We start from the raw sequence: 11,521 nt of genomic DNA on the forward strand, positions 1-11,521 counted from the left end.
AACCCAAAAATTTCATCAACAAGAAATCACCCACATTCTGAGGAGCCACCCATGCTTCATCAAAACAAGAAACAGAGCATGTCAAAGTTGACTAGCCACCCAACAATGCAGAAAAATGTGCACATTAATCTCATTGGAAACTTGGTACAACATAGAAATGTACGTACTGATGGCCTTATAGGGTCTCCTCACCTGTAACAAGTCATTCATATAAATCCTATTACGAATCAAGGTCCATATGAAAGCCCAGATCATAAAAGCAACCTTAGCCTTCCAAATCACATGATACAAATGAAAAGAACAAGGGTTTGAAGTTTTCAATAGATGCAGAAAGAGAAGACTTCAAAAACAAGGAGCCAGAAACCCCCTAGCCTAACCCAAACATCTCCCCGAGTTTGGGGAACAAAAGAGTCCAACACGCTAAGCAAAGTCATAAGGTTATCAACTTCCCTTTCATTGAAACTCCAAAAGAAATGGAAGTCCCAAGAAAGATAGCCACCCTCTTAAGGGGGCAAAAAAGACATTGCTATTGATGCTAAACCAAAGAATCTCTCATAAGCCTCTCTAGACTCCCACTACAATCATAGAAACCCTAAAAAGAGATAGAAAAATATACAGGAATGTTAGAAAGAGAAGAACTAATAAGACCTCCTAACAAGTAAGCCCTCTGCCACACTCCAACCTCTTACCACTCTCTCAATCACTGGATTACCCCCTAAGGGGAGATCTAGGTAACATAAAATGGCCAGTCCAGAGAGAGACAGCCAGCCAAAACCTTGAAAGCCTCTAAGGCACTACAATCCATATTAATGTCAGCCACCCACTTTTGGATATGTTGATCTTCAACACCGGATCTTCTAAAAAATTCTCTAAAAAGTAAGGGTCTTTTAAAATTTCTCAATATTATCTCCAAGATATTTATATATTTAGTATCATCATCAACTTGAAGGTTGGACATTTCCCTATTCCCTTCCTACCAATAAACCTCTTATCACCCCTAAAGCCCAAGCATGCGAATTGATCTACTTAACACGTCAACCACAAGATGAATAAGGAAAGCGACATAGGATCCCTTTGCCTTCACCTGCCAGAATCCCCAAACCCCACTTCCTAGGATATCCATTCACAATTACAAGCATGTTTGTAGAACTCAAGCACCTTTTATCCAATTACTCAAAACTGGCCCAAAACCCTTCTTAACCATCAATTTCTCCATGAGGGTAAAAATGTTTATGTTCATAGGAGGGCAGCTTGTATGGGTGCTGAAATGAAGAAGGTTTTTGAAGAACAGTGAGAAAATTCTGGTGAGTACCTACCAAATCTACTAAGGAGAATTTCTAAATGAGAGTTAAGTATTGTGGAAGACCCAAGTGCAAAAAAGAAGGCTGGATGTAGTGATGAGGTTAGTGAAGGAAAGATGGCAAAGAAATTGGGGTTGAGATTTAGAGACTGATGATCCTAGTGAATCTTATTGTGGTGCGGGTTGTTATTGGACGAGATTCGAGAACAATATGGGTACATTTCTGATTCTTGTGAAGAAATAGGGGATTCATCGTATGTCCATCCGCCCCCATTGAAAGGCTTGGAGGGAGTTTCTATTTTTGATAACAATGGGTTGGTGAACAAGTTATAGAGTAGGGATGGAATTTTTGCCTACAACCATGGCAAAGATTCCTAAGAAGGGCTTAGATGCTCAAAATCTTTTGGATAAAATGGATTTAAAGTTCAGTGACATTGGAGGAAATGAAGTGCGTATGGATGGTGGTAAAAATCGAAGATGAAGGGACAAAAGGAATGAGCGAATTTGAAAAGCTCGGTAAACTATGATGGAAAGGGTTTGAAAGCGGGTTCCTTGGCTAATATTGCATAGTTTTATTTTTTTTATTTTTTATTTTTTTTTCTTTATTTGACGGACCTCCTGTCCCGCACATTGTCCCTTCTCTTCTTTTCATCTAATACATCTTCTTTTGTTATAAAAAATTTTAAAAAAAAAAATCATCACTTTCTCCAAAAAAAACCCATTTCACCATATAGTAAGCCTTTTCAAAATCAAATTTGAGAATCACACCCCTCCTTGTTACATACTTAGCCACCTCGTGAGCCACCAAAACAGCATCTAAAATTTTATCTTTAACAAATGGCACCATATCCTAAACACCTATTCAAGCCTTTTAGACAAGACCTTAGTTAAAACTTTGTAAAGGCTAGCCACCAAACTAATAAGCCTAAAATCCCTACAAAGGTAGAATTCGTGTCACCATTTCATTACCCAAGAAACCTCATAAGGTCCTTTTGCATGACCTCCCATCTATCATTTTTTTTTTTTTTAAAGTCAAAATAAATCTAGGTCCTTGAGCTTTATCCCTAACCATTTCAAAGACCACCTACTTAACAAGGCCTTTCTAACCAAATAGAATTACCCCCCCCCCCCAATTGGGACTCCCACAAGTCCCTCAAACATCAATCTATGCTAACCCTTTGTGTATAAAAGCTAGTAAAAGTTTCTCAATTTTGATCCTGCACAAAACTCCCCAAGCTAACTCCAACTCCTTAATAAAGCTTTTCCTTCGCTTTCAATTAGCCATCATCAAAACAAACAAGTGTCACCGTCCCCCTTCTTCACCCACTTTATCATCAACTTACGCCACTAGCTAAAATCCTCTCTCAACAAAAGCACCTCCAAATCATTAAAAATATGAGCCCTTCTAACCATGTCCACCTCACCCAACAACCCACACTCCTCATACCTATCCAAGCCTTCAATCCAAGAGAGAGAGAGAGAGAGAGAGAGAGAGAAGAAAGAATGAACATATTCGCGGTAAGTTAGGTGTAGCTCCTATAGAAGATAAGATAAGGGAGGGATAACTCAAATGGTATGGAGTCTATGGACACTTGCAACGTAAGCCACATAGTGCACCAGTGAGAAAGAGTGAGTTAGTTATTGTGGAGGGAAAGAGAGGGGTAGGGATAGACCTAAAATAACTTGGGAGGAGATAGTGAAAAAGGATTTAATATCCCTAAATTTGTCAAAAGAAATGATCTATGATCGCATAAATTCGCGGAAAAGGATTCATTTAGCCAACCCCATCTAGTGGGAGTTAAGGCTTGGTTTTGTTGTTGTTGTTGTTGTTGTTGTTTAATGTTCCCAAAGACCTCCTTATTCCAATGTTTCAATTTACTTTCCACAAACTTCAGTTTTTTTTTCATCAATTTACAACCCTCCTTCCCAGAACCTCACACTCTCCCTATCAAATCCTCATATTGTCCCAAAAAGAAGGGTGCATCAACCACATATTATCAAATCTAAATGGGGAGGGAACCCACTGAACAAGATTAGAATCTAAAAGCACTAGACAATGGTAAGAGACATCAAACAAGCCTAACTAGAACTTCCTACACAACATTTGGGAAAATATCTTTCCAAATGCTGGTAAAGAGGAATCTAATGCAAGAAGAGGCTTTTATGTACTTTGTCTCCTATAAAATTACCATTGTTCAAGGGAACATCCCTAAGCCTACAAACTAGAATGAAAAAATCAATTGTCCTTGTACTACCAGTGACCCTCACCCCCCCCCCCCCCCCAACAAGCCTATCCCCAGAAATCCATATAATATTGAAGTCCCCCCCCCCCCCCCAAACCAACCAACATGGACAACAAAAGCCAAGGAGACTGGATAACTCTTCAAAAAGGCACCTCACAAAGAAAACTTTGTGTGTGAGTCCTATGACTGCCATAAACCACCAACTAACCTCTAACAAAACCAACGAAGAAAAAGACTGGCCATGATAGTCTTGGGGACAAGGGAAAGGCAAAAGAAATGAGCCAGAAGCTAGTTTGGCTTGCTTCTTGATCCAACTACAATAAGGAGGGAGGCTTTGGGAGTAAATAGAGATATTAAATTAAATTCCTCTCTTGGAAAGTGCAAAAATTAGGGAGGGTAATAAGAGGATGCTTGTTAAGTAGTTGGTTATTAAGGTTAGTCCTAATATCTTGTTTTTGTAGGAGTCTGAATTAGGAGAGATTGATGCTTTCTTATTCAAGAACCTCTCTAGGATCTCATGTTTATGATTCATTAAAATAAATTGACACAAAATAATCTTCTAATAATCCCTTGTTTCTTACTGCCATAGTTGTCAGATCAAGATTCAATTTCGTGAATCGATATCCCAATTTCATGAATCAAGAACTGAAAATTGAATTGAATCTTTAAGATTCAGTAAAAAATTTGAAAAATCATTCCAAACGACTTGCATATATATATATATACACACACACACACAACAAATAAAATAGCAATACATTGAAATTTCAAAAAATATGTCCATGTTGATAATTGGAATGGCACTTGCCTTTGAAGCAAGTTTTGTAGGTCAAAATCCTACCGAGATCTATTTAACAATTACATATATCGATGTAAAAGGGAAACTATTCATGTAGACAAGATATACCATGATCTAACCATTCCACCTCAATCAAGTATCAACTTAAGCTAGTCTCTATGAAACTATAACATGTGTTATGTGACTCAAAATTTGAGCACTAAGTCTAAGAGTTCAAAAACACACTAAAAAGTAGGATAGGGACCCACAACAAATTTTAAAAAAATTAAACTTCATGTCTACAGTGTAAGTTTACATGTTTAACAATAAAAATTCAAGAAATAAGGAGGGCAATCAAGAAAAACTTAATGAAAAATTGAACTTTATGGTTTTTAAGGGAATGAATCAATAAAAAAACAATAAAAATTTTAAATTTGGTGTTTAATAAAAAAAAAAATTTTAAGCATGGGCTTGCTCTAAGAACTAAAACAGGAAGAGAAAGTAAATTTTGAAAAAACATAAATAAACAATAGGCTTCTTTCTTCTCTCTTGGAGGACATAACTCATGTAAATAGCAGATAGAAGGCCACTATGAAAAAAGGAAAAAAAAAAATTAAAATCTTTAAGTTGAGTTTTAGAGGAGTTGCATCTGAATCTTATGATTCAATTTGATTCACCAAGTCACTAGGTGAATCGTACAATTCACCTCAATTAACTAACTTATGTGATTCTCCCATACAATTCGAACCGATTAATGCCTTTTTCCATACAAATCGTATGATTCAAATTGAGAATCATACGATTCTAACAGCTATGTTTGCTGTCATTAGGCATTAAGTACTTCAACACTTCAAATTACTTATTGTAATATAGTACCAACCCTGGCTATTGTAATTTGTTAAACTCAACTACAATGTTGCCATGGCCTGCTCCTTCAAACCTCAAGTACAATTCTTTTGTAAATTCCTCCCAAAGGATTACTTGCTTTCCTTCTTGAGAAGCTTGAAACCAAAGATCTGCCTTACCCTCAACATAAAAGAGAAGCATAGGCTACCTTTTGGTTTTGGGGATTTTTTTTTTTTTTTTATTTGTACAAACAAAGAAATTTATTAGAAGAGAAGGAATGTACAGTTGAAGAAGAGAGAGGAAAACAAAAAGAAAAAAAAAAAAACAGGAGAATAAGAAATCCCCTCTCTACAACAATAACAAAAAAATTACAAGAAAAGATCATCATAATCTGAAAGCCAACTCAATGAAGTAGAGCTAACCAGTCCTGCTACAGGTCTTCCAAAGAAACATGACGAAAACAGCCATTAGCCAACACCCACAGTGATGCAAGATAAGCTTGACGTGTCCGCCAGCCCACGGGCGAAACAGCCACTCACCATTCTCTCTCTCTCTCTTACAAGAAAAATCATCATAATCTGAAAGCCAACTCAATGAAGTAGAGCTAACCAGTCCTGCTACAGGTCTTCCAAAGAAACATGACAAAAACAGCCATTAGCCAACACCCACAGTGATGCAAGATATGCTTGACATGTCCGCCAGCCCACGGACGAAACAGCCACCCACCATTCTCTCTCTCTCTCTCTCTCTCTCTCTCTCTCTCTCTCTCTCTCTCTCTCTCTCTCTCTCTCTCTATATATATATATATATATAGATATATATATAGACACACACACACACACATACCCAAGACAAACCACTCTACTCCAAATCAAATTATTAGCAATGACCACCCCTTTGAAAATTCTGGCATTCCTCTCCAACCAAACACACCAAATAACAACCATAATAATGCATCGTGTCACAGTCCCACATTGGATGTGTACTAAGGAGATCTTGAGCTATAAGGATGGTTTGGACTCCAATTATGTGAGGCGTCTTTTATAGGACAAATCCATGAGGCCAATGGACCAAAATAGACAATACCTCACCGTAGTTGGGCCCAGGACCGTTACATTTGGTATCAGAGCTACCCTAGGAGTACTATCAAGTGGGTGGATCGACAAGGGTGTCAGAGATCGAACAGGAGAACCTGTCACGGTACCACATCAAATGTTTACTAGGGAGATCTTGGGCTTATAAGGATGGTTTGGACTCCAACTATGTGAGGCGCCTTTTATAAGACAAATCCGTGAGGCCAGTGGGCCAAAGCGGACAATACCTCACTGGAGTTGTATCTAGGACCGTTACACATCACCACAAGGCTTTCCTATCCTTCCAACGAATCCAGTCTTCACCGCATATACCAAATAATTCGTTCTAGTCAACCCAAGCAAAGGAGCAATGAAGAAACAAGTGTGAGCAAGTCTCCCCACTTCTCAAACAAAAGACATGGGATTAATTTTTCACCTCCTTGTCCACCCTTTCATATTAACTCCATCAAAATATGGAATTCTACTTTGGGAGGTTTATGCATCATCAAACTATGACCTCAGCTACTGAAGGGCCCTAAAATTGAAAGATGATTTGGTGCTAATAACTACAAGTTATTTATTTCCAGTATATTATCATGGCGGTCATGATTGACCTAGTTGTTGAGAGGAGTTGAACTACTTTCCCTTCTCTTTCACTTTATATATTTTTAATACTCTTGAGTACAATGACTATTATCAATTTTTTCAATACTTCCAATAAGTTGTGTGTCAAACTGATTTTCCCAATTGTGCAACCCAATTCTAAACATGCTTTAAAGTTTAAAGACTTGTTTGTCTTTATTTGAGTGTACATTTTGGGATCCAATGGTTAAGAGAGTGCCGAGGAAATAGAAGGTTGGAAGAGGGCTTATGCTTCCTTTTCTAATATTCCCATATATGTATTTTTTTATACCTTTTTAAAATCCCTACAAGTGTGGTGGAGAATTTGGAGAGAATTATGAGAGATTTCCTGTGGTAAGGCTCATGAGAGAATAAAAAGGATCACTTTGTTAGCTAGGATGTGGTTAGGAGACCTAAATCTTATGTGGGATTGGGTCTCGGTAACATGTAGCAACATCTCTTCAATTATAAAATGGTTATGGAAGTACCCCTTAGAGAATAAAAGTACATATAGAATTCACTGGAATGGGTGAGAGACTAAAGGAAGTCGCACAGTTTCCAACACAAGTTCGTAGAAGCTTGTTTCCTAGGTTGCTTGTTAGTTATTTCCTCTTACTCATCTTAACGCGGATAATGGTAATAGAATTCATTTCTAGGAGGATATTTAGGTGGGAGAGACTCCATTAGAGCTATTGATGCCCCGCTGTTTTAGATTATCTATTTTTCATAATGCACCAATTTAAGCCTTTTTTTTTCTTTTTCATAGAGAGGCTCTCTTTCATAAGAATTCCATTTCTTCAGAAGTTTCAATGAAAGAGATGTTTATGAGCTTACTTCCTTAAATTGTATCTATTGCCAAGGGAGATGCTAGGTTTTTGGATGGGGAATTATTTAGGGTCTTTCTCTTTCAAATCTTTCTTACTCATGTTCTAGATCCTTCAAATCCTAGGCCTTCCCCCTTAAATAAAGTTGTTTGGAAGGGCAACGTTCCTTCTGAGATTCGAACTTTCATCTAGACTCCAGCTTTCAAGTGGATCAATATGAATGAACAGAAAAGGAGACCTTATAAAGCCCTTAGCCCATATGTTTGTATGTTGTTCCGTGAGTCCAACAAGACCAATGTGCACACATTTATCATCATTGTTGGGTGGTGAGATTGAGACATCTTTGTAATGCTCTGTTTTCTTATTCTTGAGAGACGTAGGTGACCCCATAAAACATGTATGATTTTTTGTTGGTGAGATTCAGGATTTTTGGAAGAGTAGATGACGGTGGGCATTATGGATTTATGGAGTGTATGCGATCTTATGAACTGTATGACAGAGGAATACAAGAATTTTCAAACATCATAAGACTTTTCCACTTTTGCTCTGGGATGGAGTTATTTTTCTTCCTTTGGCGTGCTCTTTTGGAGCTTTTGTAGTCTTTAACGAAATTTTTGTTATTTATAAAACCCTTTGCCATGGCTGAACCCTTAGCATGCAAATATCACACACTTCAATACCAAAGAATAAAATTGAGAGGGAAATAACTGCCTTATTTAAGCATAAGTTACTCTAGTTACCTCCGCAGTTAATAAAAAGTCTCAACCAACATCTAATAAAGCAAAAACAATTTCCACAGCTCTTAACAACCCTAACAACAGCGTTTAACCATATAATCTTTGTTTTTCTTTTTTCAATACCCAAGCACAACTAGAACACAAGTCCTTGGCCGAGTTGAGTAAAATCGTACTTTTTCACTGTATCATGCACTGAACGGAAGTTGCAAAACAGCAGAACCCTAAATTTAACCTTGTTATTTTAGTTAGCAACCGAGTAGAAGGACTATATATATATGAAGAGATAGTACACAGCCTTTACCAAAATCCTCACAAAAAACATTTACTGAACGCCTAAAACGTTCTACACTGAAATAAATTTCAAACAGTAAAAACTTCATTCGACCAGTTTCTTTATAGAGCAACAGAAGCTAATATAACATCTCACGCCGAACCATTTCTACATACACAAAGACACATACATACAGAACACCTCGTGTCAATCACACACATTCAAACAGCGAAGACATTGTCAAGGTACCTGGAAATGATGCGAAGAAGGGCGACGGCGGAGGCAGAGGAGGCAGAGAATAACCAGATGAAAGTGGACTTGGAAGGGCGGAGGCTGTTGGCAGTAAGAGCGGCGGAGAGGGCTGGATTCTGATACACGGAGAACTTCGAGGGTGGCTTCAATGGGGGAGAAGCTGTGTCTTTGACTACACCTCCTTCCATGCCGGACGATAGCTAGGGTTTTCTAGTAGAAGACTGTATCAAATGGCGTCCAGGGCTTCTTAGAGGTTCGAAGTGGGAAATTCAAACGTTCCACTGTAGCTGTACCTACTGGCGCCTACAAGTATGCTAAATGCCAATCCCCTTGAAGATGGAGAAACGCATGGAACACCGTCCTCGTGGAATTGAAACACATCGATGACAACTTTAGTACCTTCCTGCTACTCCTTAACTTTTTAAAATTTATTTTCTAAAAAAAAATAATTTAAAGCTCACGAAATGAATAGAATTAAGATAGAAATTTACGTGATTCAGTTATATCTATTTCACGGGCGAATGGGATCAAAAAATTCACTATTTTAAGAAAAATTATAAGATAATTTAGAGCCGACCTTATACAAAATATTTCTAGCCTTATACAAAATATTTTCTTTTTTATTTATTTCTCTCCTTTCTATATGTCTACTTACTTCAAGCATGTAATGTGTATGTGTGTCAAGATGAGAGAGAGAGAGAGTGAGAGAGTGCCCTTTTAAAGGGCAATAAGGATAGCAAATAATTTATTGTGGTAAAAAAATGAAGAAGTGACGGTCATTAACCTCTTATGGTTTTCATAACACTCCCCCTTGGATGTCACTCGTATATTAACTCCTTCTACTAAGATCTTTGAGATGTCTTATTCCGATGTAATGAACCAATTTCTTGAATGTTGTAGTAGACAAAACTTTGGTGAACAAAAATACTAGATTATCACTTGATCAGATCTGCTGAACATATATATCACCATTCTTCTGAGGTTTATGTGTATAGAAGAATTTTGGAGAGATATATTTCATTCTGTCACTCTTTATGTATCCTCCTTTTAGTTGAGCTATACATGCAACATTGTCTTTATATAAAATTATTAGAATATCTTTGATTGATTGAAGACCACAATATGCTTTGATATGAGAAATCATTGATCTAAACCACATGCATTCTCTACTAGCTTCATGGATAGATAGTATTTTAGAATGATTGGAGGATGTTACTGCAATCGTTTGCTTTATATATTTCCAAGATATAGTAGTTTTTCTGTAAAGAAACACATATCCAGTTTTAGATTTAGCATTGTGAGGATCAGATAGATATCTAGCATCTACATATCCTACTAGTTGAGATTTGGAATCAAATGAGTATGATAGACCCAAATCATATGTACCTCTCAAATAGCGTAGAATGTACTTAATTCCATTATAGTATCATCGAGTAGGAGCTGAGTTATATCTTGCTATTAAATTTACAACAAATGCAATTTCAGGTCCTGTACAATTGGCCAGATACATTCGAGAGCTGATATCACTTAAATATGGTACTTCATGACCAAGTAATTCCTCCCCCTCATCATGAGGTCGAAATGGATTCTTCTTAACATCTAGTGATTGTACCATCATTGGAGATCCCAAAGGATGAACTTTGTTTATATAGAATTGGCTTAATATGGTTGGCTCGCAAAGACTTGGGTCCTTAACTACCAAAAATAATATTTATAAAACCTAACTATCCCAAGTTCAATAGAAAATGGATAAGTCGGGTATCGATCCACGGAGACTTGAAGCGCAGTTTTTAAACTACTTCCAATTTAGTTTACTAAAGTCTTGTTATGAAAAAGAAGTGAAAGATGGTATTTTGCAATGGTGATTGTCTTAACAACTATTGGAAAGCATTTAAATGAAAACAAGTAATTCTAAACTACCAAAAAGCAAGTAAACTTCAAAGTTATCATACTCCTACAAAGCAATACTGTGATTCGAATCAAACGCTCGACGTCATGCCTCTAACTACGCTCATCTAGACTTCCATAGAAGTACCAACATGAGTGGGCCAAAGCAGGAGAGGGGCGATCGAGGGCACAGGGTAGCAAGGGTGCACCAACCGTCCAGAGTACGATCAGGAACCGGAGTATACCCTGTCTCAACGATAACGAACACCTCTACAATTTTGTAGCCAACTATTTCCCTCAGACTGATACGTAGCAGTGTTTATCCTTATCTGCAACCTTTCATCAAACACACAGCAAGTAAATGGAAAGTAGTAAATTGAAAGCAGTAAATGAAAGCATGAGTAAAAAGATCATCCCTTTATCATTCCAAACGTCTATCACTAATGCCAGGAGTACAAGAAGTGATCCTAATATACATGGTTGTTGCATGAATGCCACCAGTTGTCACAGGCCATCAGACACTCCATACATGAACTGAAACTACTCTACTCCTATTCTACCTTGGCTCTCAATGACTTCCTAGGTCTGTCACTCACTTAAAATAGGCCAAAGAGGAACCCATAGATTGTGTTCGTAGCGAATACTTATAGGCTCTAGGGTTTACAATGGTTGTTTTACAAGTTAGGAAA

General features: G+C 37.4%; 1 protein-coding gene across 1 annotated transcript in view; it reads right to left on the minus strand.

Annotated features, from left to right (window-relative positions):
* The window catches only part of LOC131149636 (uncharacterized), a 35,743-nt gene extending 26,401 nt beyond the window's left edge, over positions 1 to 9,342 (minus strand). The window contains exon 1 of the mRNA XM_058100258.1: positions 8,943 to 9,342. Within this exon, the coding sequence (XP_057956241.1) occupies positions 8,943 to 9,133 (191 nt within the window). The 5' untranslated portion in view covers positions 9,134 to 9,342. The remainder of the gene's footprint in view (positions 1 to 8,942) is intronic.
* Between the last annotated feature and the right edge of the window lie 2,179 nt (positions 9,343 to 11,521).

The sequence above is a fragment of the Malania oleifera genome, chromosome 2 (genome assembly GCF_029873635.1).
Source record: "Malania oleifera isolate guangnan ecotype guangnan chromosome 2, ASM2987363v1, whole genome shotgun sequence".
In the NCBI taxonomy this organism is placed as follows: domain Eukaryota; kingdom Viridiplantae; phylum Streptophyta; class Magnoliopsida; order Santalales; family Ximeniaceae; genus Malania; species Malania oleifera.